The sequence below is a fragment of the Syngnathus typhle genome, linkage group LG5 (assembly GCF_033458585.1).
Source record: "Syngnathus typhle isolate RoL2023-S1 ecotype Sweden linkage group LG5, RoL_Styp_1.0, whole genome shotgun sequence".
Lineage (NCBI taxonomy): Eukaryota > Metazoa > Chordata > Actinopteri > Syngnathiformes > Syngnathidae > Syngnathus > Syngnathus typhle.
The window spans coordinates 7,347,891-7,375,506 of record NC_083742.1 but is presented as its reverse complement, the minus strand read 5'-3'; the positions used below and the strand labels follow the sequence as shown (position 1 = coordinate 7,375,506).

Here is a 27,616-nt window from a genome sequence, read left to right as displayed (position 1 = left end):
AATTTTGTTATTTTAGTTATGATTACTATGACAGCACCTCTTTTAATCACACGCTAATGTTTTTGTTATGCATTTTGTAGATTATTTCAGAATTTTGGAGAATTACATGCATGATGTGAATTTAAGATGACCTTAATGTCAATACATAATTTGCACATTAAACTGATGCTACAAAAACGATACCATGTTCACATTTATGTTTCTTATATTTATTATCATAATTAAGAGCTGCACACTGGCACAGTGAACTCATCAGTCGACTCATTAAACATCCATGTCCTTAATACGGTTGAGGGAGAACTTGAGCCTATCCCTGCTGACTTTGTGCAAAAGGTTGAGGACACCCTTGACATTTTGGGAGCCAATTGCAGAACACATACAGTCAAATAACCATTCACAACCACATTTACGTCAAAAGGCAATTTGGGGCAAAGGAAAGGCCGGATTTGGGATGTCACATCATTTTATGTGGTCTGCTTAAACAGATCATGTTTCTTGTCAAAATCTGTAGCAAATTTGCAAGTTGTCTTGTATTCAATAAAATTCCAGAAAAGTGTGAGGATGTTTTTGTCCCCAAACACCATTTGAAAATAACTTCTGCCATAATTAAGGAAACTATTTTTATTGACTTCTTTTTCAATTATTATATCTGTTTATTATTATCACAATAAACAGCAATCTAGAGGAAACCATAAGTGCTACAGTCTGTCCAGTAATTTAAAATAAAAATAACAATCGCATCATCCCCTGAAATCAATCATCTCGCACGAATGTTTTTGTTTTGGAATATGGAAGGAAAAGCACAGGTGAACATGGGAAGAACATGCTAATGCCACACAGGAAAGCGGGGCCGAGATGATGATTATTTTACATCACATTTTGTTATATTTATCATATTCTCTTGGGAGGGATTCTGATGTAGATTTTTTCTTGCATACCTTGAACGTGAACATTTACGGTACACGTTTCTAATTAAACATGAAACAGCCTGTCATTTAATGAATAAGACAGTTAACATAATTGTTTCTTCAGTGGAAAAACCATATTGTGTTGGGTAATCGACATTGTACATCAGCGGACTACAGTATTCTGCAGAGCGAGGGGATGGATGACATACTTTCCCATGTCGTGCAATGTAGATAACTCTTACAATTTGGATCATTTCTGGATTGAATACATTTGTCAATCTTTCTCTGGTCTCACTCTGATCTTTAAATACCCTCTACCGTTAAACGCATGCTCATTGGCATTGATTTGATTTGATCCCCCTGCAACCGCGAAGAAAAATGCAGACGTTCCCTTGAATCATCTCCAGTGCGGCTGTGGCACAACAGAGACTGTGAGATTACCTCAACTGTTTGTCCCCCCCTAGACCACCACCACCACCACCACCATCTGTCCCTTTCTTCCATTTCACGTGCCCAGGCAATATCCGTAGCCCTCTCATAGCAACAGCGCGCGCCGCCGCCCCCACCGTCTTGCTGTGAATGTTCCTTCCCCTGGATGTTCGCCTCGCACCATGCAGACGGTCCCTTGGCCCAGCCTGACGGTTCAGTGTTACCCCTCCCCCACCGCCGTGCTCCGTTTCACTCAAAGATGGCGTCGGCTCGAGAGCCTCTGGTCTCTGGCTGCGTTTTCAGGCTTGTTGTTGTCTCCGTTCTGCGCGGTTTTGGAACCCTTCCCCCGGCGGATCGACACGGAATTCCGGTGAGTAACAGCATAAACGGGACGGAGGGGCTCCGCGGTCTTTTGTAAACAGCGTATCTCGATCGGAGATTTGCCCCCCCGCCCCACTACCCCCCACCCCCTCGCAAACCAGAACCGGAGCGCGAGCTTTTCAGGGGGACCTCGAGAGGAAGGAGAGAGGGGTACGGAGGGCTGATGGGCGCTGAGGAGGGTGGGCGGGGTGGGGGGAACAGAGAGGGGGAGTCGAGGCCTAGCCGCTGGGCTCCAGCGGCCTTGTCTTCGCCGCACTACAGGCTGGCGGAGTGTTAGTACGTGGGAGGGAGGCTGGTGGCGGAGGGCGGACGTCGGACGTCAGCGAGGTGGGGATCGCGCGTTGAGACTGGAAGCGGTCAGTGGATCCTCTCACGCGGCGAAGCTTGAAAACCGCGGGCCGTTCAATGAGAAACGGTGCACGATGTTTGCCTTAATTCCTGCACTTGGCCGCTGGCTGATATGACCGTCCGCAAGTTGCATTGTGCCCGATACAAGGCCGCGATCTTACGTTAATAAGAGAACGACATTCAAATTGAGGTTATTGGCCGTGGTTGTCGCGATGCCGTTGTTGTGGTTAGAAAAGAAGGAGATAGCTTATTTTGGACTGCTGTTCTAACATGCTAGCCGTGTGTTTGTCGCTGTTTACGTTTTGACTTGACGAGTAACGTTAGTAACACAGTCGTAACGTTAGCACACTGGCTAGCTGTTAACGTTAGCTTGCTAAACAACAGCATTTCGCGGGAAGCCTTGTTGTCACACACTTGGCTGCTTCATGTACCAGTGAAAGTAAACAAAACACCAGGAAACACTTGAGCAATGCGGGAAAGTGACCAAGCTTTGATTATTTTTTATTTTTTTTTAACTTAGCCTCTCAGCTAATGTTTGCTAACTGTATGTTTTGACTGCACTGTATTTTGGTTCCCGAACAAAATAAGCAGATGGTCAGCTTTATATTGCACGTTTTATAAATACTTGATGCCACTTTTTATTATTTGCTTCTACAGGGTAAAATAGCATCTATAGATTGTGTGGTTATTACTTCTTTTTGTAGGTGCTGGTAGTGTTAAATACAGGAACAATTGAAAATGTGATGAAGAATTTTAGCTTTCTGAAACATTTGGGATTGGCCATGTTACTCGAAGTCATTGTCAGCAGTGCAAGGAAGACTGTTTATATACCTATGTTAGTTCCTGGTGTACCACTGTTGGTTTATTTGTTTCCTTCTTTGCGTTGCCCATATGTCTGTATGAATTGATGCTCTATTTAAATGTGTTTTTGACTGCACGTTTTGTCTTACAGGGTGGTGCTGCCAAAGTGCAATAGACATGAGGGTGATCAGCCCAATCTACTCCGTCCTGGTGTTGAGAAGCCCAGACTGCTGGAGTTGAAAAACAGTGAAAGGAAAAAAGGATAAGAGGGGGCAAGATATCGTGGAGGCAAGGGAATTGAAAGAACTACAATACATCACAAACACCCACATAGACGTTTGTCAATCTAACATGAAAACACATGTCTTGGGGAACATGGCCAATTTTTCTAACTCACAATGACAGTTTGGTTACCTTACCAGTGACTGTAAACTAACTGGTTAGTTGCGATTACAGCCTTATTATATTGTTCTTTTTTTGTTTGTTTGTTTGTTTGTTACATTTTGTTGAAGAAAACTTCTCCTACATTAATACCAGCCTCTGGTACAAGTGGGTGGGCCTGATTTTACTGGGTGGTTGGTTTTGGGGCTTGTGCTATGGTCAGCTGCTTACTACCGCGTTGTGGATACGCGACTTCAGCGGGAGTCTCTGTGCGGCCCCAGGACAAGGGATAGTAAACTGCGGAGAAAAAAGCACGAGACGCAAAGGAGTGGGCGCCGCTTCGGCGCAGGCCAGGTGTCTTTGGCTCGTAGTTCACATTTTTTTTGTTTGGTGATTGTTGGAAGGCCCCAGGGCCACCGCGCCCTGAGAGACTGCAGTCATGGTGAAACTGGCCAACCCCACATACACCCAGTGGATCCTAGAAGCCATCAAGAAGGTCAAGAAACAGAAGCAGCGACCGTCTGAGGAGCGCATTTGCAATGCTGTCTCTATGTCCCATGGCCTGGACCGCAAGACTATTCTGGAACAGTTAGAACTGAGCGTCAAAGATGGGACCATCCTTAAGGTTACCAACAAAGGTCTCAACTCTTACAAGGATCCTGAGAACCCTGGACGTGTGGCTCTTCCCAAGTCCAAAGGGAGTGGCAGCTCTGGAGGCGGAGGTGGCAGCGGAGGTGGCAGCGGAGGTGGCAGCGGCGGTGGCAGCGGCGGTGGCAGCGGCGGTGGCAGCGGCGGTGGCAGCGGCGGTGGCAGCGGCGGTGGCAGCAGTGGTCCAAGCTTCCAAAGCCATTTGGGAAAGAGACCTGGACTTGACTGGAACAAGTTGATCAAGCGGGCACTGGAGGGCCTCCACGAACCAGGTGGCTCCTGCTTGAGAAACATTGAGCGCTTTCTCAAGTGTCAGGCTGATGTGGCAGCCTACCTGTCAGGCAGCGGCTCCATGGGGCCTGGCATCTTCCACCAGCAGCTAAGGGTGGCCCTCAAAAGGGCGGTGGCCCATGGACGTGTGGCAAAGCAGGGTCCACTCTTTCAGTTCATCAGCCGCAGCAGCTCCCACAATGACGGCACTGGCATGGTATCCCTGGAATCACTTCCCCCTGTCCGCCTGCTGCCTCATGAGAAGGACAAGGTAAGATTGCAACCGTTTTCAATACATGAAGCACACACTTACAAACACAAATACTGTGACACTCATTTTTCATGTCAGCTCCTGAGCACACTGGACAGTAAAACACCAGAATATACATTTGTACTCCACTCTGTCTTACCTGGCATTTATTTTGCCAAGGTTTACAACTATCTGGAACTATATGAATGCCAGTAAAAAAAAAAAAAAAAGCATGTGGTTTGAAGTTTTGTTGCTTACTGTCTGCGCAAACGATAGAAGTGTGTTGTTGCTACTTTGTCAGACGTCTGGTGGGTCATTTGTTAGCAGAGGTCAACGGGGGGAGGAAGTCACATGGCCCCCAGCCAGTATGGACCGTCTGCACCAATGTTCTCCGTCTGGACATAGCACGGGCAAAGCAAACGGGAGGACCACGCAGTCGAGCAAAAGAGAATGTTGTAGTGCATAGTGGTGCCATATGAGACTGGCTGATGCAAACCACAAACCTCTGAAAGAGAGAGCGAGGGGGGCAGAGCCGTGGAGTGAGAAGAAAGCAAGAGAGGCAGAACGCGCTGTCGAGCGGGAGAGGCAGACATGCAGGCGACAGAGGAGAGCGGGAACACACCCACTTTTGTAACCTGATCAGAGACAGAGAGAGCAGTTACAAACCTCTGCCTGTAAGGGCCACGTATATGGAGTTATGAGAACATTCCGAGGTACTGTATGCCCGAAACAAAGTTTTGCAGACTTTTCACATTTTTCCCTCCAACTTGCTTTGTGGTCTGTCACCTGCTAACTGGTGCACACAGCAGATCTTGAAGGACTTAGACTGCTCCCTGCTACTGTTTTGACTGACTCGGGTCTTTATCTGTGCCCTTTTTGGAAGTGGACGTGCCTTTGCAAGCACCCAGCTTTCTTGAAAGCTGCATGCCGGCACAAAAAAAGAGTCAGCCAAGAGAGTGGGATGCACTCATGAGCTCTGTAAAACATGGTGACCCGCTTAGCTGCGAATGATACACTTCCTAAGATGACCAGAGATCAACCATGTCTGACTCAGTATCTGATTTCCTTGCTGCCCCACTAACCATCATTTGAAAGATGACCTACCAAATCAATCGCTTTTCATGATTTATAGTTAAATTGTGTATTCACAAATTGAGTTTAGATATTATACAGAGTGATCAAAATTAGATGCGTCAAGAAAAGAAAGAACATTTTGGCAGGAATATGGGGAATCTATTGTTTTGTCTGGCCTTTGAAGTTTCTTGTTTTAAGATTGCTCTGTTATTTATGCTGGAGCTTGTAGCTATCTGTGATGTTTATTATGTTAGATTTGTGTGTACGTATTGGTAGACAGCATGAGCTGACTGCTTGGAAACAGTGTGTGCAACAAACAAAGGCCTCTGCATGATCTCCCTCCAGTTTTCATAGCCTTCCAGTGGCGCATCATTGCCTTGCATGATCGCCTACAGTTATGATTTCTCCAGGAGAAGAGGCGTGAGCAAGAGAGGCTTCGAGTGAAGTTGCAGAAGGGGGAAAGAAATCAAGACAAATTGCTAAGCACCAGCTCTGACCCCATTTGTGAGATTTGCGTACTCAATTCTCTTATGTTTGTCAGAGTGCACTATTCAGCGAGATCCCATACTCGTCTCGCTGTCCCCACCACCCCACTCCCCCCATCCTAATACGGTGCCATTGCCAGGTCATGAAGGGGGAGGTGAACGGGGATCGAAGTCAACCAGGGGTCATGGATATATAGACTCCAAACCTCATTGCCTCCCTGAGCACCCGTTAGCAGTATGAAGCTTTGGCCATTAGGTGGGATGGGTTTTGAAGCCGAGCCTTTGTGAGTGGAGCTGTGTGATTACATAGTAGTGTGCATGATGTTCATCCCGTCATAATAGACAAGAGCGATCTCCCTGCCCTCCGATTGCCCTCTTCCCAACAGCTGGAGTGGGGTGAACCAGAGTTCTCGATGTCGACGTGCAGTGTCACGGTGAGGACGTGTGAAAAAGCCACTTGCAAACACACACACACACACACAAGCAGTGGCTTCCCTCCAAAAGTGCCACTGACCATGTAACCGGATTGGCTATTTTGTTTTCTCTGCGGCTTTTGCTTGGTTCAGGTTGTTAGCGCTGATAAAGGAGTTACATTCGCCTTCATTGTTTATTATGAACACTAATTGATATACTTATCTTGCATAATCAATTCCACTTATTGGACACCCCGCCCCCAATCTGATCCCATGAGCACATTGCACCGGCTTACTCAAGGTTAAGACATCATTTGCCGTGTTTGACTGAAGCACAGCAACACTCAGACATTGATTATATGCCTTCAATACTTCCCGCCACTTTTTTTTTTTTTTTTTTCCTTCTCTTCTACACACATCCCAGCTACACAATGGCATTAGTCACATGAGAGTAGTTAGTGCTTTTGCCGGGAGGATGGAACCATTTACTGGTTTGGATTCACTACACAGGAATGTTGACAAAAAAGGCTCAGTTGGGTGCCAAGAAAATACCAACTATCAAGTGTATTGTTGATGTTTTTCAGTTGAATATGCATTGGAGTAGATTAAATTTCCAAGCAGAAATTTAGTGGTTTTTTTCCCTCCTCCCATCATGCCAGAAAAGGTTTTGGGAAACAGTTTTAGTTTCGCACAATACTAAATTGGGTACCATAAATTTTTCCTAATGTAAACAAATGACATTAACTTAATTAATAACAAAACTGCAAAATTGCTCTAATGTAATTTGCGTACCACGTTAAATGCAACTGCTGCTCTGCTATTCTACTAGTTCATTTAGTAAAAACACGTTTTTTACTTTTAAGTGGGAACGGTGGCACTCTTTGGTCACACCTTACACTTATATTTTGGGTAAAACAGTCCGACGCGATTACTCTTAGTGCTTCATTTGATTAATATCTGAACCCACTGCACACTAAACAAGAACATAGATATTGCAAGTCTCAGTGAGCGGATTATATGCAAGTATCAAACTGATGTATGCATTGATTGTCCCCTAAGCAAAGAAGATGCGTCCATATAGACTTTTCATAAAATGATTTCCCTAATTAATGTAGTCTTGATTAGCGCATTAATAGGTCAGGTTTGTAGAAATCGATGATAGTCACATCCTTTACCCATAGCCATTGTCCCGTTATATTTTGACAACTCTTCAAAGCGTCAATGTAAACATGCCTCAACCGTCTCATTGCAAGTGAACCGGGATTGTTTTGCCCATACAATTCAAAACTTTAATTATGCAGAGAGGGAAAAAAAAAATCCTGTACTACTTTAAGTTTGTTTGATCTGGGCAACAATAGCTCAATATGAAAGAGAACAAAATTAGTGATTTGGTTGCACCTAAGGAAACCTTTTGCCCATCATTATAAGAGAAGGGGGAAAAAAAAGTTTTTGCAACATGACAAACGTGCAGTTAGGTGTAATTATACTGTGCTTCCTTGGCAATCCCTTCAGACATCACAGACAGGAGAACCAGAGGCAGCTGGTTGGAAGTCCACAGTATAGAAACAACATTATTCTGAGTCCAGGGAGAGCAGTTAGCTATAGCTGTATGACAACGGTGACATGAATGACATTTGTTATGGGAAATGCAGCTTTGCAAGGCCTTGCATATGGGATAACTTCACCACCTCCCAAATGGAGTCAATGTGGTGCACAGCTGTGGAAGGGATGCTTGGGAGCAGCCAGCCCTGCTCCATTTGGTTCAGTTATTTAGCTCTGTGTCTATGCTTTGTCTTGATTTTTAAGCAAAAGAGCAGGAATGTCACATTAAATATTTTTATAATCTGTTATTCCATTGATTACTCGATCATTAATAAAATAATTGTATAGAATTTAATTTTGCGTTAAAGTGTATTAGATAACCAATTTTTTTGCCGTTTATTTTTGATTAACCAATTATTGTTGTTTATTTGGTATTGTTTAGTGATTAAAAAAACAACTATTAAGCAATATCGCATGCAATTCAGAGAGGGATGGATGCTGGACTCACCAACCTTTTCGAAACTGATACAGTTACTGGTTTGGTTATTGTTTTCTCAAAATAAAAGCAGATGTTTGCACATGTATTATTTTGATTGAAATGCCCACACGTTTTTGGCGCCTTGCACTATGTGCGGCTCCAGAGTGGAAGGGGTTCCAACCCTTCTTGAGAGAACTAGAACCAGAGCCCAAGCTCTGTCAAGGTTAGTACGACTATGATGACTTGGAACCTCTCAACCTCGCACACCAGCTTGGGTTCCTTACCTAGTCGAGTGGTAGCAGTCCCTCCAGCAAATCTATGTAGCTGGTGGTCCCGCCTTTGTCTGCTCCCCAGGTCACACAGCACCTGACCTGAATGGTGCTCAGTCTATGTTACTCACATTGGCTTCTTGGGCTGTGCCCGGCCGGTCTCCATGGATGTAGACCTGGCCACCAGGCAATCGCCTTTGAACCTCACCTTCAGGCCTGGCTCCATAAGGGGCAACAGAAAATAACTGAAAATATTGTTATTTTCTGCAACATTTTGTTGTCATTAGGGTTTTTGAACCGTTCCTCACCTAAAATATGGTTGCTATGGGTGACCCTACCAGATTCATAAAGAAATTAGCTCAGAATATCATTGGGACATGATGACATGTATACAGTTCATATGCGCTCTAAGAAAAATAGATGGACAATGACCATACTGTCACATCCATCCATCCATCCATCCATCCATCCATCCATCCATCCATCCATCCATCCATCCATCCATCCATCCATCCATCCATCCATCCATCCATTTTCTGTACCGCTTGTCTAGGAAATTACCTCTGAATAGTGAAAAGAAAGAAACAATGGCTGTCATGTTTGGACGTTGCATTTGAGGATCACTGTAGACCAGGGGTGTCTACGGCCAAACTACGGCCAGTTTTTATTGGCCCGCAGCAAATTCTGAAAACATAATTGAATATGTTATAATTGAAACCATCAAATACTCTACAGTTTTGTTGTATCCACTTGTAAATCGTGTGCTGTAACAACGAGCTTGTGTTCTGAGTACAGCCATGAGAGAGGTGTGTTGGAGGGTTGCTGAGATTGGGTCCCCATTTTAATGAGGTCCTTGACTTGATACAAGACAAGGACAACATGACTGCTTTCCTCTTGTTCTTGTTTTGCTTTTTATTTCCCCATTCTTCCTCTCACCATTGTTCCCTCTCTTTGGTCTCACAATATGCTGTCCTCTCATAGGATAACAACGGCCAGTTGCATACAAAGAAAACCAGGCCACCTCTGTTTTGTATTCTCTGCACATAGACAGTATGACAGAGTGGGCCTCAAGAAGCTATTGGTGAGCACTTGAAAGTGTTTAGATGATCTTTAAATAGATGTCTGCAAGTAAACTTGGCCCTGGGCCAATATTTTCCCAACATTCCTATTACAAGCCACAATTAGGTTTTCATCAGGCAGACCCAGCTTTTCCTACTAAAAATGTCTTATTGGTATCAGCGGGGATGTAACTATAGCTAAAGCGCACGGTTTGCATAAGAACAAGTCCATTGGCAGCCTTTACCGGCCAGACAACAGTGCGTCAGGGCCATATATGCCAGCGTGAGAGACCCCTCTCACCTGTTAGATCGTAAAGTGACACTTGGACCGGGCATTGTGTGGTGCATTTGAAGTGTTGATCAATGTGCATGCAAATCGTGTTGATTCTTTACTCTGTAATTATGTACACGTTTTAAATTATCTAGTTATTTATATACCACCAGCACTACCAGTGTTTTGTTAACATTACTTCCACATTCAAAGCACTGCCTTTTGGTCACATGAGCCAGCCAGCCAATTATCGGTCTTTTTCTTGTGATGTGGACGATTAGTCACGTCGGTTGTACGGCTAATCAGGTGGCTGTATTCAGTATAGAGGTAATAAGGAAGTAGTGTGCGGTAGCAACACTGCGTCGCAACATACTGAACGCAGAACGGCTCATTATTTTATACCAAGGCAAGACCACAATACCAAGGCACTTTTAACACTTTGAATATTGTGACATCGCTGATTATCACTTTCTCACCAATCTCATCTAGATATAATTGGCGGTGGGCTAATTATGGTCCGTGGCCGAGCACTGTCCAAAAGCTTCCATGCGTGGCTGGTTAGACCTAACCGCCTTTTGGTTGCTTGCCGAGGTAGGAGTTCCAGTCCGAGTACACCAGTTAATGTAGCTTACTGGCAAAAGTTGTGAGGAGTATCCATTTGGCTCAGTTTTTCACTTGATATTGCCGAAATTGAATCAAGGACTACCTGTCCAACACAAGTTGACAGCTTATAATAGACATATAATGTCAAATGCCAGCTACATTACTTGATTCCATTGGGCTTATGTGTAAAAATGTGTATAGTGCAGTGGTACCTCTACTTAGAAACTTAATTGGTTCCGCAATCGGGTTTGTTAGTAAAAACGGTTGTAAGTAGAAGCGACGTTTCCCATCCCATGCATCGATGCAAAAACAAATAATGCATGCCGGACTATCCCTGAAGTTACACTTGTTGCCCTATTACTTTGTGTAAAATACAGAAAACCAAAACAAGGGTTTTATTTTTGCTTTTTCAAACCTTTCTAACAAAAAAGTAATGTCACTTTATTCTTGACCTCTTAACTTTGCTTGGAGAGAGGGGAACCTGTTCTGATTTTCTACACTTGCTAAAAATACAGCAGAGAAGACAGAAAAAGTCACGCTCGTAAATAATTGTATGCTTCCACGTCCTCTTTGCAATGTGCCCACGCAATCATTACTTTTGAGTGCTCAATCAGTCTATCGTACATGTTTTTTTTTTTTTTAATTCACTGTAATACTTGGAGGAAACATGCAAACTTTACACAGGTAGGCTGGTGCCAGAATCAAACTCTGCGCCTCTGAATTGTGAGGTGGATGTGCTAACCATTGCACCACGATGCCACCCTCTGCAGCTTCCTTATTTGTTGAATTGTTGAATCTATTGTAGTTCTGTTTTGAGAAAAAAAAGATTGATGATGTTCTTTTGGCAAAATTGTCTCATCTTTGGAGGATGAAGCCAAATCACAGTTGACGTTCGTTTTGCTGACCTCGGATGGGCATTTTCCATTTACCTACATGTTAGGTTGGGTTTCCTTTGTTTTACTGTGACTTTCTTTTTACTACTTCATTTTGCAATCAGAACAGCAGAAAAACATGTTACTTTCTTTTTACTACTTCGTTTTGCAATCAGAATAGCAGAAAAAACACAGTTAGGGTGCTGTCACGGAAATTTCCGCAACCCCTGATCGACTAAATATGCTTACAGCAGGTCACCGTACTCTACCTGAAATTGATCATGATCACTAATCTTAATCACATGATCTGTCGTCTTGAGATTTGTAGGTCCACTAAGCGCTGGCACACATGCACTCCAAGAGGATAAGTATCTTGAGTTTTGGTCTGTAATGCAACAGAGTGCACTTTCTGAGGCGCCATATTAATGCTGGTAGAAGTCTCTATGGCTTGTCATGTGTTTGTCGATAATACATATAGATAAGGTCACTTCAAACAGTTCTGGTATGATTGATGGCACGTGTAGGACACATTGTACTACAAGTCAATAATGGAAGGCTTATGCAACAACAGAGCGACAGTTTTTGTTTCACAAAGACCTTGACCCACAATTGCAGCGTTTCTGACATTACATAAAAGGGCGTGGGAGTCTTCCATTTCCCGCTGATTAGATTGGATTCTGTTTTTGGGGGACAATTCTGAATCGATTTTTGGTCAAAAGCAATTTTCTCTAACAATATTGAATTGATTAAATTCCAAATATTATCAACCAGGGATGTAAATGACAATTTATCCAGTAAGGAAAAAGCTCACGTCTATTTTATTTATTGAGCAAAAAGTCATGATTGTGAAAGTTCTAGATACAAGCTCACTTATCAGAGCAATCATCAGTGTTCTTAAACTCAGAGCTACACTTATCCATGTTGGGCACACAAGATCCCTTTGTTTCACCCATAACGTTTACCTACTGTATTTACTTTGCCCCCTTCTTTCCGTCTAGCCGGTGGCAGAGCCTATCCCCATCTGCAGCTTCTGTTTGGGGACCAAGGAGCAGAATCGCGATAAGAAACCTGAGGAGCTCATCTCCTGTGCGGACTGTGGCAATAGTGGTGAGTAGGCGCGTGTGTGTGTGTGTGTGTGTGTGTATTAGGACAATAGATGCAAATCAATTTTTTTCAGCAACATTGAATATCTTTTTAGCCTTTGCAATATGGTTAGCCTCCGAGTATGACACTCTCAAGGCACTTACTTTTTACTTTTACTTTTACTCTTACTTACTAGTTTCCGCCACTGAAAAAAAAACTTCCCACATAAGTCTGTTTATTTTACTCAATTTGCTAGCTTGAGGATTTAATATTCACAACTTGCCAGTCTGGATGCTGGTCGGCTTTTGCGCATGCATACTCGTCTTTAAGACAGAATTAACGAGCTGGCCCTTTTTTTGATCCTGAAATAGCGAGGTATGATACTGGTGCTGGTCACTGGTATCTCATGCGACATTAAAATCCAGTCATTTCAAAATGAAATATTTTTTGGTGGTTAAGGATCATTGGTGTAACCAAATGTACATTTTGTCCGTGACAAATGCTGGTACACAATATTCTGTCAAGTTAATGCAGGGAGATAGTGTTACACCCCCACCCCCCAGACACAAACACATCACCACCACCTCATCCCATTAATCTGCTCCGGCAGAATGTCATTTGTTTGGATGTTGTGCGGGCACATTGGATTTATTAAGCAATTGGAGAATGTTTCAGTTCCAAATGCTTTGCCCGCGCACCTTCTATAACGATTTAAATGGGTCACCACTGTCATTCAACAGCCACAAGTCAAGACAATGACAAACGTGTTTTGTGCATGTGCTTTTACCTGTCTGCAGGCCACCCGTCCTGTCTCAAGTTCTCCCCAGAGCTCACGCTGAGAGTTAAGGCACTGTGGTGGCAGTGCATTGAATGCAAAACCTGCAGCAGCTGTCAGGATCAAGGAAAGAATGCGGTGAGTGGATGAGCAAATATGGCAAAGTGGCAAACGAACAGTGCCAGTGAAGCCTCTGTTCTTTGTTTAAGAGCCAGATAGCGGTAGACATAGTGCATATTTGGATATTGTGCTATTTTTGACCATCATTGTTATTCAGATGTATGAAGTAGATCACTGTAAATCAAAGACAAAATGAGGCACTTATTATTTTCCATTTTTATTAATCATGCATTAGGTTGGTGAATCAAAAAGAAGAAAAAAAAATTAACGAATGAAGCTAAACTGTTATTTGTTAGCTATCCGATGCAATTGAATAATGAACTAGCATTCACGTTGATTCAGTAACAAAAAACTTCTTAGGTCAGGGAAGTATGTGAACCCTCTGAAATGGCCTCAATTTCTGCATAATTTGTCATAAGAATGGTCTGATCATCATGTACAACCTAAGAATAAACAATTTGCATGCAACTTACCCTAGACCAGGGGTCTGCAACCTTTATTATCAAAAGAGCCATTTTGCCAACTCGGCTTCCCCAAAAAATTGCCGGGAGCTGCAAAGAATGGCAAAGCTTGTAAACTTTTAAAAGTTTTCATCTATTATTTATTTGACATGTTACGCCCACCGAGTATAACAGATGTGCAGTGTGCTTTTGTGGGCATACTTTGAAATGAATTAAACTTTGATCTGTTGGCCTATTTAAGTCTTTCCTATATTTGTCTAAAAGTAAAATCAAAACCCACTTTAATATAAATTAAACAGCTATGTATGTGTAAATTGCTTGTATCAATTTAGTCACAAATTTGCTTTGACAACAGGTGAATGCACAGTTATACGATGCCTTGGAAGACCATTTAATTGTTTTGCCTGTCATTTTACTTTGCCGTAATCGTCCAGTGTTTAGGAATTACTGGCTTAGGCTTATACCGATTTGTAGGAAAAAACAAATAACTAATAATTAATGTTATTAATTTAATTGGGCTCTGCTGTCTAAATGACATGTGAATTTGAATCATCAATGCATGTTTGTGTCTCTGTCATCAGGACAATATGTTATTTTGTGATTCATGTGACCGGGGCTTCCACATGGAGTGTTGTGATCCTCCCCTCACGCGGATGCCAAAAGGTAAATAAACAAAACTACCTCCTTAACTTTGTACCTGTGGCTCTATTGCATCTTTACAGCCCCCCCCCCCCCCCTAAAGTCAATCATTCATCTAATCTGCCTCAAAGAGTAGGTGAGAGTTTCATTTCAAGATACATGCACATTCAATCCAGATCACGGTCATAATGTTTTATGTGTTTGGCTGTTTCTTTCTGTTTCTCAACCTAAGTGTAAACAAGTTATATATGCTCTATCTGCTTTCTTGTTTTTGACTCAGGCATGTGGATTTGTCAAATCTGCCAACCGAGGAAAAAGGGAAAGAATCTTTTACATGAAAAGGCAGCACAAATTAAACGGCGCTATAATGCACCACTTGGACGACCCAGGAACAGGTATGGAAATATTCTGGAGAGAACACGTGTCAACATTTTTATGTCAAATACTTTATCATTCACTATATACTGTGTGCTTGTTATCGAATGACAAAAATTGTAATTAGACACTTCATTCATTCATATCTACCCAGGCCGGGGCGGCCCTTCAAAAAACTAGGTGGTCGCGCTCGGCGGAAGCGCTCGGCCTCGGCCAATTCCTCCTCCAGCTCGTCTTGCGAAGGTTACCCTGGTGATGACCGATTACTTTTCTCGATGCGGGATGGTGACGACCTGACACAAAGCAGCCTTCGCTTCAACAACAAGACCAAGGGATTAATCGATGCGCTCACAAAATTTTTTACACCGTCGCCTGAGGGTCGCAAGGCACGCCAGGAAGTGGTAGACTACTCGGACCAGTGTCGCATCAGAAAGAAAGCCAATCGCAGCAAGGGAGATGGAGACGACAGGGCGGGTATGTTGACTATTTAGTTGGCATGAAATATTTTTTCAGCACCCAAAGTTTATTGTTACAGTGAGGAGTTTTCTTGAGTTGTAAGGAAGAGTCAAAGGCTTGTTTATGTGTCTCCCTTATGGAGTTTTTAACTTTTCATATTTATACTTTTTTTATGTCACCATCAGACAATCAAGAAGGCAGCGACTGGCGCGATGAAGACGACAGATTTCCTGGCCATGAAAATCTAACAGAAAAAGACATTGAGTTGTTCAGACACATCCAGGAGCTTGCGTTACAGGTACCCATCCACTCGATGAGCCAAAATAAGAAATGTAGAATACGAAATATTGAATGAATACCAGAGACAGGATAACTGGAGACTAGATGAAGCATACGATGGGACGACCAATTGAGGAACGTACGCATTCATGTGCAGTCTGTTCTTTCTGGAGTAACGTGTTGTCAAGAGATACATGGGCGTTAAGGCTGGGCGATTATTGAAAAATGAAAAACGCAATGATTTTGATTGATATCACAATTCACAAATTAAATTCCCAATCTTGATTAGGGTTAGGGCTGGGTGTGCACTGATTTATTTTTAATGATGTAAAGATAAAAAGGATAGGATCAGCAGCAGCCAGGACACGAAAATATATTTATTGCTGGTTTTGGGCATTGCCAATCAAATGTGTCGTGTAGTTTTAATGACAGTGAGTCTCCTGTTGGGCATCGATCGATAAAGGAATGCCTTTTGTCTTCCCATTGCCTTTAAATCCAAAATTGCCCGGAAGTTCAATATTGCACTGGTATAATCTGTGTATTTTGTGCACATACAGCATCGTGTTCATGCTGGATTTAACCTTTTCTTCACTTCTTTCCTCTACTTTGGTCACCCCTCACAGAAAGTTGGGGTTACAGGCCCACCAGATCCTCAGATGCGATGTCCATCAGTCATTGAATTTGGAAAATTTGACATCCAAACATGGTATTCTTCTCCCTACCCGCAAGAGTACAGCAGGTGTGCAAAATATTTAAATGTGTTTGCAGTTCCCTGATTTTTTTTTTTTTTTTAAATGTTTTTCCTGTTGGGTTCTTCAGTTTTGTATCGATACTGACTTCTAAAAGAATTCTAATGAAAGCAGAATCTAATTGCAACTTGCGTTGGATTGAGGGCTTGGCGGTAATTCAATGTACAAAATGTGTACTGAAACTGAACGGAATAAAAAAATAGGCCCAAACAGATCATAATAGTATCTCTGGAACATCTGAAGGGATAGATTACACTTCCAAGTGCACAATAAAATGAATGATAAAAGCAAAAAAATGGATTTTCCATGATATTATGTCTTCTTTAAGTGCGCCTTACGGTGCGGAAAATACGGTAGGTATAGACTTTTGCAAAATTTTCTTTTTATTGAGCAGAAAATTAATCTTTTTACTTCCTGAGCTCTGACAATCATTGTTTGTAATGCAGTACTCTTTCTTTCCCAGGAAGATTTAAAAAAAGCTATTCTGATGCTTGTATTGTAATGATTAAAAAAGTATATTGACCCTTTTGATCAAATTATCATCTGAATTTTTTTTTTTTTTTTAGACTACCCAAACTGTACTTGTGCGAATTCTGCCTGCGCTACATGAAGAGCCGTAGCATCCTCTACCAGCACATGAAGAAATGCAACTGGTTCCATCCTCCAGCTAATGAGATTTACAGGAAAGACGACGTTTCTGTGTTTGAGGTACGCATTAATACTGGACGGTCAGCATAGTGAAGGATGAGAGATGACCCTGCTATAGTGAGATGTACCACTATCATTGCTGTTACATCCCTCTATTTATGTTCTCAACCTTCACATAAATAATTATCTGCCGATGTTGATCGCAAATGACCAGAAATTAACTCTTGAATCAATCTCTTTAATCAATCTTAAGAACATCCCAGTTATATATCACTTGCACTAAGATAAAGACATTAGTGCAGAATAGACTGTCATGGCTACTTTAATGGCTACGCATCTAAATCAAAATTCATTTCAACACCATGTTCCAAATAATTCATTTAATTATAGTGTTTAGTAAAGTAATACCAATGCTATGTTTGAGCTCTGTTTTTTTAGTAAGTTCTCAACTCGTACACAGTATTCCACACACGCAAAATTGGAATGGTCAGTTCCTTTCTTTGGCATTTGAGTTCCACATCAAAATATGAATATGTAACAAATGTTCACAATTCCTGAGTCGCTGATGGTGTCGGGGTACACTCGCCTGCCTTGAGTGTGGGCAGTGTGGGATCGATTCCCGCTCAGTGACAGTGTGTATGTGGAGTTGACTGTGTTTGTCTCTGTGTCCTGCGACCAATTTGGGGTGTGATTTTCATGTTGTCCAATGTCACCAGGAATCGGCTCCCGCACTCAGCGACTCTGAATAGGATACGCGGTATTCTAAATGGATGGATGTCAGATGTCCAACATTTATTTTATCGTATTTACCGTATTTTCCGGACTATAAGGCGCACCGGACTATAAGGTGCACCTTCAATGAATGGCCCATTTTAAAACTTTGTCCTTATATAAGGCGCACCGGACTATAAGGCACACCATTAATGCATCATGTCAGATTTTTAATCCAAATCAAATCATTCTCAATTTTATCTTTTTTATTTCAACTTCAGACGCAACAAATTACTTTATAATTACAAAATAATGATCCAAAGTCTTTTTGATTCATGATTCATAGTCTTCAGTGGGCCACTTATGATTGATTTCATGACACAATGCTTTGGGCCAGTTTAAATTTAGGAATTTGGTCCATATATAAGGCGCAATGGACTATAAGGCGCACTGTCGGCTTTTGAGAAGATTTTAGGTTTTTAGGTGCGCCTTATAGGCCGGAAAATAGGGTACATCTAGATGCGTTAAACAGCCCAGGACAAGACTCGCTTTTGTTTGAAGCCACACAAATTTCAAAAGTACCAAAGTACTGGAACAGACACTGGTAAATCCCGTTAAAATTAATAACATTCATTATTTGGTGGCATAATCCTTACTATAATTGCATCAAGCCTGTGACCCATTGACTTCAGAAAACTGTTGCATTCTTCATTCAAAATCCTTTTCCAGGCTTTTACTACAATGCGTGTTTATTTCTGGGCGGGGGTCTTCATTCACTCTCCTCTCCAGAAGGTATAATGCATGCTCTATTGAATTAGGTCCAGTGATTGACAGGGCCAGTCCAAGACCCTACACTAATTCCCCCTGATGAAGTCCCTCATTTACAATTTACTGATTGCACCTACCAGTAATATATTTTCTCACATCGTTATCCATGCACCCATTATCCGAACTGCTCTATCCTCACAAGGGTCATCCTATCCCAGCTGATATAAGGCAGCAGGCAGGGTGCACCCTAAAATGGTTCACACACAGCCAATTACAGGGCACACATAGACACAAACTTTCACACACAATCATGCTGCTTCCTGACCACATCCACCACAACTTCTCAGTCACCCTGATCTGACCGCTGTTTGTCACTCCTCCGTCGCTTTGTATCGCGCAATGTCTTCTGAGACTGTTATGGTCATTTCCCGATGCCAACACCTCCCTGTACTTGTTCTATTCAACTCGAAACAGCATGTGACTTTTGCCTCAAATAGTGTTCATTGAGTGTCGCACTCATATCTGTGCTCTCATTAACCCTTTCCAAAGGTCGATGGGAATGTGAGCACAATCTACTGCCAGAACCTGTGCCTGCTGGCCAAGCTTTTCCTCGACCATAAGACCCTCTATTACGATGTGGAGCCCTTTCTTTTCTATGTCCTCACGCAGAATGACAACAAAGGTTGCCACCTTGTTGGCTACTTTTCTAAGGTATAACTATCCCTTCAATTTTCCATTGTTGTCATACATTTTGTACGACGTGAATTTCACACAACAGCAATCTGTGCGGAAAATCTTGCATACCGGTAATACATGTAATTTCTGTTAAGACACAAAATTAACAACACATGCATAATGACTTATTTCGTGGCAAACTCCCGTGTTGCCTGTGAGTCGTTCATTGCATGTGCCATCCATTCAAATGTCAATAGCTCTACCAAAACAGCATTTAGTGATTTTAAACATCCGCATCAACCCCAGCTGTCCCTGCACCAGAAAGTGACCATTATTATTTTCTAATGATGGATTATGTCTGTGTCTTTACAGGAGAAACACTGCCAACAGAAATACAACGTATCATGCATCATGATTCTTCCACAGTACCAGCGAAAGGGCTATGGGCGCTTTCTCATTGATTTCAGTAATAATCTCTCCTTGTTGCACATAAACATAAAGCAACTATGATTGGCACAAACCTGTGACAGATGAACTTCTAGTCGCTGTGTTTGAATTGTTGTTGTAATTCACCATGAGTTTTTCAATCTGTGCTGCCTCTTTGCAGGCTACTTGCTGTCTAAACGCGAGGGCCAGCCTGGATCACCAGAGAAGCCTCTTTCAGACCTCGGTCGGCTATCCTACATGGCCTATTGGCGCAGCGAGGTCCTTGAGTGCCTCCATAGAGTCCGTGACCGGCAGATCACAATAAGACAGCTCAGCAAACTGACTGGGATTTGCCCGCAGGATATCACAACAACCCTGCATAGCCTCAATATGCTTGAGCAACGAGGAGACAGGTTAGAGCACAGACTCTTCAAACATGCAGACACACTACTTGTGGGAGTGTACCAGACGTCAATTATATTGTCCTTTAAATTTTGAGACCGTATCAATTTCTTACCTTTCACCCAAACATAAGTTAAATTTAATAAATGTCTATATCTTATCATTAGAGTAAACATTCCCCTTTGACTATGCCTATGTGCTAAAAAATACCGTTGTTACTTAGCCAATGGTTATGTTGCTCGGAATGGAATTCACAAACATAGAAAAAACAATAACAACTCTTTCAGAGAAACAAACAGCAACGTTTTGTGGGTTTACTACTTCGGCTACCTTCTGGAGTAGAAGAGTACTACTGGACTTGTCATTTACGTTACAATGAACTTGAATGCGGGATTGTAATGACGTTTGCATTGTCAGGACTGTCCTGGTGCGACGAGAGAAGCTCATAAATAACCACATAGCTCGTCTCAAGACCCGACCACGGCAGCTGGAGGTTGACCCAGAGTGTCTCCGCTGGACACCTGTCATTGTAACCAATACCGTGGTTTCTGATGCGGATGAGGATGAAGATGAAGAGGACGATCAAGAACCAACAGTGGATCACCGTAAGGAGGTAATCACTTGACAGTTATGATTAAATTACCATTTGGTGTGGGAGAACCAGCCTTGACATGTGTTGCTTCTTGTTTTTAAATAGATCAAATCAAGTCACAAGCTACCGTCAATGTCTTGGCACATGCGTCAAGCAAAGAAGAGGGAAGATGAAGAAGAGGAAGAAGAGAGAAAGGGCTTCCTCGGGTTTCCTGTCAGCCAAAGTTCTCCAACATCACCTCCAATTCGTTGTCCACCTGCCCCACTGCCAGCACGTCCACCACTGCCAGCAAACGGCGAACGTAGACCCCGTGGTCGCCCACCCAAAAACTGGCCTTGGGGGAAAGCAGTTAAGGATCGGCAGCGAGTTGGCCGGCCACCTAAAGTCCACGCAATGGAGGAAGAGGGCGAGGAGGATGAAAGGACAGATGAAGGAACAATTGGCTCGACAGCCATCCCTGTCTCCCTATTCTCACTTGAGAGAAAAATTGAGTCAGCAAGCTTTCGCACAATAGACATGGCCCGGCACCCCACCATAACGCCGATCCAAAGAGGACGCCCTCCGAGGAAAAAGAGAGGCCCCAAACCGAGGCAGATGGAGGAGCCGAGTGAGGGGCTGGCACAGTTTCCTGGTGTTTCCAGGCCGTGTGAGTCTCCTCCCATCAGGAAGAGTGGCTTCAGTGATAGTAGCGAAGAAGAAGAGGATGACGACGATGAGGAAAGCAGGACATGCTCTCCTCCCATACTCACAAAGCCAGCTATGGGGCTCAAATGCAAGGTACAAAGAAAATACTCATTTCTGAGTAATAATAGCAATAATAATAATACAATTTATTTGTACTGCACTATTGGTAAAAATAATCTCAATGCTACAAAAACGGAAGTAACAAAACAACAATTCGCTCAGGATAAAAAAGAGCACAACAGAACAGCAACAAATAAAGTCATAAAAGCTGCAAGTGTGAGACAAGAAATTTGAAACTGTAAATTTAGAAGAATTTAAGCTCAATTTCCTTTCTGCTTTGTCCAGAAGCCATTGAGAAAGCGACGTTTTCGCCAGCGCAGCCACCCACACAGCAGCGTGGTGACAGAGACCATTTCTGAAACCACAGAGGTTTTGGACGAACCCTTTGTCGACTCTGACTCCGAGAGGCCCATGCCTAGGCTGGAGGAGGAGACAATCTTGGGCCACCCCTTGCGCCGCTACCCTCCCGCTCGCTCTGCACTTAGGTTGTCAGACCCTGCTCCCAAAAGGGGTCGACATTGCAACCTCTCTGATTCAGAGGAAGATGGTGAGTAGAGGCAACCTTGTTGACTCATTGACGATTTTCCGTTTGTACGTGGGTGTCTTTGTTTTACACCTGTTCCTTTTTCCTCATTTTAGACCTAACTGGTATGCTGAATCCTATGGCTGCATTGCCATCACGTCCTTTGGCAAATCAAGCTGCCAATCCTGAGGTGCCGGTCAAGAAGAAGAAAGGCTGGCCGAAGGGAAAGAGCCGTAAACCACTGCACTGGAAGAAACGAGGACCTGGAAGACCACCTGGAAGTGGAGCCAACCAGCGAGCTGCTGCAGAAAGCCAAGCAAGTGGCGCTCCCGCACCTCCCAAAATCAAGATGAAACCTGGACGGAAGCCTCGGAGCTGGTATCTTCAGCGTGCCCAAGAGGAAGCAGAGAGGCAAGAGCAGGAGAGGCAAAGACTGCTGGAGCAACACTTGGACAAAGATTCTCATCCACTGTCAACGGATCGAACCAGCAAGCGTGTTTCAAGAGCCATCTTGAATAAAGAAAAATACTCAGATGAAGATGAATATCTCCCTATTCCTGTGGAACAGAAGGTACCAAAAAGGAGAGGAAGACCACCCAGGAACCCTGCCCTCCGTCAACCGCCCCCACCTGCCCCAAGGCCATCTCTCAACTCTGAACCAGAGGATGCAGAAGAGGAAGATGACGAAGAGGAGGAGGAGGAGGAAGAGGAGGATGCAGATAGAACTTGGGAGGAAAACAAATCTAGCCGCCCACGGCCCCGCCCCATTTTGTCTGCTTCCTCTGCCTCATCCAACTTAGGGCATAGGGCCTCACATTTCTGTCCTCAGGATGTTGATCTTGGCGAAAGAGGAGAAAATGATGAGGAAGATGAAAGGGAAGAAGAGGAATTTGAGAGCCAGGGCCATGGTAATCTTAATTTGTCAAGGCGAGCAGCAGCCACACCAGGTTTAGGAAGCCGGCGTAGCGAGGAGCACGATGCGGATGATGAAGGTGATGGACACTTGGAGGACAAAAGCAACAGTAGCAGCAACATTAGTAAGAAACGAAAAAGTCAGGAGTCTGACGACGAGGACGACGAAGATGAGGAGGAAGAGCCTGCTTCCCATGCGAGCTCCCCTCCAGTCAAAGAAGAACCACAAGGCGGAGAGGCTTTTTTAGACATGGAGAACAGCATGGCCCGGGATTATGTCAGCAAGCAGGAGGATGAAGAGGAGGAGGAGGAGGAGGTGCCTGAAGAGCAGGTGCAGGAGTCCAAGTGTCAACCCTCCTCCGCTGATCCACAGCAAGAGGACAGGCGACGTAGAGAGCAGGAGGAATCTGCTGCAGCCGCCGCAGCTGTGGAAACTGTTACGGCCATGTCTGTTCCTTCTGAGCCCATAGAGCTGCAGCCTTTGCAGACAGAGGACAAAGATGTAGCACTGTTGATAGAACCCCAACACAGCCACTCCCATCCTCATCAGCACTCTGACTTCAAAGAGGAGCTGGGTCACCATCACTCACATCATCCACATCACCACTCCAATGAACTCGACTTGGAGACGGTCCAGGCAGTGCAGTCTCTGACACAAGGGGAAGCCCAGGATGAAGAGACTGAGCCTCACCACGGGGCTTACCAGGACTGTGAAGAGACACTCGCTGCCTGTCGGACACTACAGAGTTACAGCAACACGGGGGATACTGAGGAGGAGGCCCTGGCATTAGTAGAGGACTGTGGGGCCTCCCAACATAGCAGCCCCTTGCATAATCCACCAATGCCGCCATTGCCTGGTCAATCTGTGCGTTCAGTGAACAGTCCGGGCTTGTCCTCGACTATCATGGACACAGCAGCGGGAGGGCAAAGGGGTGGGACTCCTGGCCCCACTGGAGCGGGAGGTGGAACTGGTGGTGGGTACACACAAATCACCCCAGAACATCCCAGCTCTCTGTCTGCACCATCCCAGCAGAACATTGAGACGTCTCCTATGATGGATGTCCCATCTGTGTCGGACCACTCGCAGCAGGTGGTCGACAGTGGCTTCAGTGACCTAGGTAGTATCGAAAGCACTACAGAGAATTATGACAACCCCAGCAGCTATGACTCCACTATGGGTGGAGGAAGCACCGCAACGGGAAATGGGGGTAATGGCGGTGGAATGTCTGTGGCAGGTGCTTCTTCGGCCTCGTCTGCCGCCTCTTCTTCCAGCTCGGCCACGCCGTCCTCCTCACAGTCCAACAGCTGCTCATTCGGGCCAACGCCCACTCTAACATCTTCCACGGGGAATGGAGGAGCTCAGCACGGATTAGGAAGCTGTAGCCTCATCCAGCAAACTGGACCCGGTCCCAACGGTGGTTCCGGAGCCAGTAATGTTGGCAATTCTGTCCCCCAACCCCCACCTCCTCCTCATCCATCTAACACCCCTGTCTGTGGCATCAAGTCTCCCCAGAGCTGCGGTGTGATTGAGAGGCCTCCCAGCACCAATCAGCAACAGCCGCAGTCATCCCAAAAGAAGGTTCCGCAGCAGCCTCCTCCTCAGCAGCAGCAGCAAGCGCCCAACTCTCAGCCTCCACCCTCAGCCCCCACTCCTCAACAGCAGCAGCCCCTGTCCCAATGTAGCATGGGAAATGGCTTTGGCTCCACTCCCATGATTATGGAGATTCCTGAGAGCGGGGGCGGTGGAGGTGGTCGTACCCTGTATGAGCGTATGGGTCAGGACTTTGGCACAGGGGGGTACCCGCAACCCTCTGCAACTTTCAGCCTGGCCAAACTTCAGCAGCTTACAAACACCATTATGGACCCACACGGCATGCCCTACTCTCACTCACCTTCCGTCACCTCTTATGCCACCAGTGTGTCACTCTCTAACCCAGGGCTGGCACCCTCTGCCCACGCGCCCCTCTCCCAGGGCCAGCCCACAATGACTCCACCACCTAACCTCAGCTCCGGCTCCATGAACTTGGGCTCCCTGCAGCTGCAATGCAACATGCCCACCACCAACATCAGTCTGGGTCCCCCGCCCCACACACAGCGACTGCAGGGCCAAATGCCCACTGTCAAAGGCCATATTTCCATTCGGTCCAAAGCCACTCAGCAACTAGCCCCGGCCCCGCACCAGCAGCAGCTCTATGGACGCAGCTCTGGGGCCGTGGCCATGCAAGGCACACCTCGCACCTTGGCTGTTCAACGCGGCATGATGCCAAACCTCATGCCAACGCCGGCCCCGTACAATTCCATGAACATGACGCCGCTCAATCCCATGTCGGCCGGCTACCGAATGGCCCAACCAATGATGAACAGTGGTTACCATGGTAATCCTCCTTACATGAATCAGCCAGCTCAGTATCCCATGCAAATGCAGATGGGAATGATGGGAGGGCAGGGTTACCCCCAGCAGCCTATGCAGCCAAATCACCATGGCAACATGATGTACACAGGCCCCTCCCATCATAGCTATGCTGGTGTCCCAAAACAGTCGCCCTACATGAGCAGATGAAGACATGGGTCCACGGCTGATTCTTGCTGTACTTTAAATGTGCATCATGTTCACACTCTACAGTGCCGCGGAAGGCACCAAGAGTGCTGGTGAATGGAAACCGGGGGTCTCCTGCTTTTCTGTGTAATCATTTTGTCCATTTCTCATAAGATAGACAGGGTGTGTACGTGGACCAGGCCAGCCCTATGCAGACCCTGCAAACTGGCCCAAATGTCTACTCTCCCTCTTGATGAGCAAGAGGGGGCAAAAAGAGGATGGCGAGGAAGATACACAGCAAAGGACATGACAGGATTCATCCTGATCTTACTTTGTTGGATTGCAAATGCAAAAGACAGTTATCTGATTATATTCAACCATGCACACAATCTTTTGACATAGGAAGCCTTACCTTAAAAAAGAGACATAGTTGGTGGATTCTTGTTTTTTTAAACATAATGTTGAACTTTATTTTTGTTGTTTTGTTTTGGAGTGTCTGTGTTCAGTCTGGCCTCTTAATATGCTTCAGTCTTTATATTTGTGGCATTCTGAATCGGTGGCACACCCTCTTGGGTCCTTAGAAAGACCCCAACATCTCCCTGGTCAGCGGGGGCCTCCAGTGTTCAAGGTGTTTATTCATTTTTCTGTCTTCCTGGATGGACGACATCATACCAAAAACACTGCAGACACAGAGGAGACAACATTGTTTTCCCCCATCAATAGTAGCATTATGTTCCAGTTTCAACCACTTTGACAAGTTAAGATGTAAATATTGTGGTACCTCCCATTTTCAAGCAACACGTGCATAGACGCATACTGGCTAGCTCTCGCTTAAGATGGCTAGCACAGGAATGTACCACCTTCAGCTATTCTTGTCCACACTCCACTGACAGTCTGTGTGCAATGTCAACTTTTTATTTTAGCATTTAAAGAATTCAGAACTTACAGCAAAACTTCCATTGAGCTGCTTTAAGGAAATTTGGTTAACAATTTGCTGACTTCCCCTCAAGTGTTAAAGACCCAAGGAGGTCGAGGTGTCTGCTTAAGAACTGCGTATTCAGTTAAACTTGTAATTTTTTTATATATATATATATATATATATATATATATATATATATATATATATATATATATATATATATATATATATATATATATATATATATATATATATATATATATATATATAATTTTTTATTTTCTCTCTCCACTTCTGTTTTCTAGAGATACTGCGCTAGACAGTTAGCCCTTATAAAGGGTGTACCTAAAGGCCTGGTGTAGTGCATGGCTTGGCCCACGCATAGAGGCACACTCGTATGAAAGCAGGGTCAGAGCTTTGTTGGTTATGGCGTTTAAATGGCGCGGGTGAGACGTACGGTTCACCTTGTTGCTCCATGTACCAGTATTCAAAGTCAAAAGAGGCGTTTTCGTTTTCTACAGACCTGACATTGCATACTTTTTGTGTCTATTGTTCTGTTCTGAACTTTGTTTTCTTTCTGAATTTTATCAGACTGGGCAGCTTTCTATTATGACCTAAGCTGACTCTTTTTGACTAAAAAGAAACTGTGTAGAGAACACATTTTTTTCTATAATATAAAAAGAAATTCTGACATTAATATTGGTACTGTCATTTTTTTCCTCACTTCTGTTTCAGGACAAAAACACAACATATTTTTAGCTCACCTCTTGGGTAATAATTACTAAGAAATTCAAAATAATAAAAAAAAAAGTTCTCACTTTTAGTGACTAAGATGCCTTTAACCTTTCCATTCCATCTCATCTCTAGAGTTTTTCTATCTTTGTGTAGTATATTAATGCTATTTTAAACAAAAGGACTACAAATATCTAAAGGTCACTTGGCATTTTTTTTTTACTTTGTGTGTATAGGATGACTTCCTTACATTAAAGAGGCATGTAAAAATAAGCTCCGTATATTTCTGTCTGTTTATATCGCTTCCCTTTTTGTAGCCTTTGGAATTGTACATGTTTCGTTGTATGCTAAGAGAGTGCAAAATAAATAGAGGAGATTTTGGCTGAGTGCAGAGTGCTGTGCTGTGCTCAGCGGCCTCAACTCTCTTCTCTGTCCCTGTATGTATTTCCATTTATCCGGTCCCACCCCTTTCTTAGCAAGTACTTTCAAAGAACTCTGTACATTTTAACATAAAATGAAAATAAATTATGTTGAGCCATTCATGTTTCTCTTGACATTTTTTAGGTAATTACAAAAAGTACAAATTTACAGTATACGGCACATTTATAAT

At 43.9% G+C, this 27,616-nt stretch overlaps 1 protein-coding gene across 4 annotated transcripts; it reads left to right on the top strand.

Annotated features, from left to right (window-relative positions):
* The first annotated feature begins 1,550 nt into the window (after positions 1 to 1,550).
* Positions 1,551 to 27,546, top strand: kat6a (K(lysine) acetyltransferase 6A). 4 transcript variants are annotated; one of them, XM_061277708.1, is made up of 18 exons: positions 1,551 to 1,707; positions 3,019 to 4,437; positions 6,362 to 6,409; positions 12,480 to 12,588; positions 13,362 to 13,477; positions 14,502 to 14,583; positions 14,840 to 14,954; positions 15,089 to 15,408; positions 15,576 to 15,688; positions 16,293 to 16,408; positions 16,985 to 17,126; positions 19,095 to 19,256; positions 19,593 to 19,686; positions 19,828 to 20,059; positions 20,466 to 20,661; positions 20,746 to 21,417; positions 21,670 to 21,931; positions 22,024 to 27,546. In XM_061277708.1, exons 2-18 carry the CDS (start codon positions 3,688 to 3,690, stop codon positions 25,377 to 25,379), a joined length of 6,885 nt encoding a protein of 2,294 aa, XP_061133692.1. In that variant the 5' UTR covers positions 1,551 to 1,707; positions 3,019 to 3,687; the 3' UTR covers positions 25,380 to 27,546. The 4 variants fall into 4 exon arrangements, with proteins under 4 accessions (XP_061133692.1, XP_061133691.1, XP_061133694.1 ...); XM_061277707.1 differs by having other exon boundaries at positions 14,834 to 14,954; XM_061277710.1 differs by lacking the exon at positions 6,362 to 6,409.
* The last annotated feature ends 70 nt before the right edge of the window (positions 27,547 to 27,616 follow it).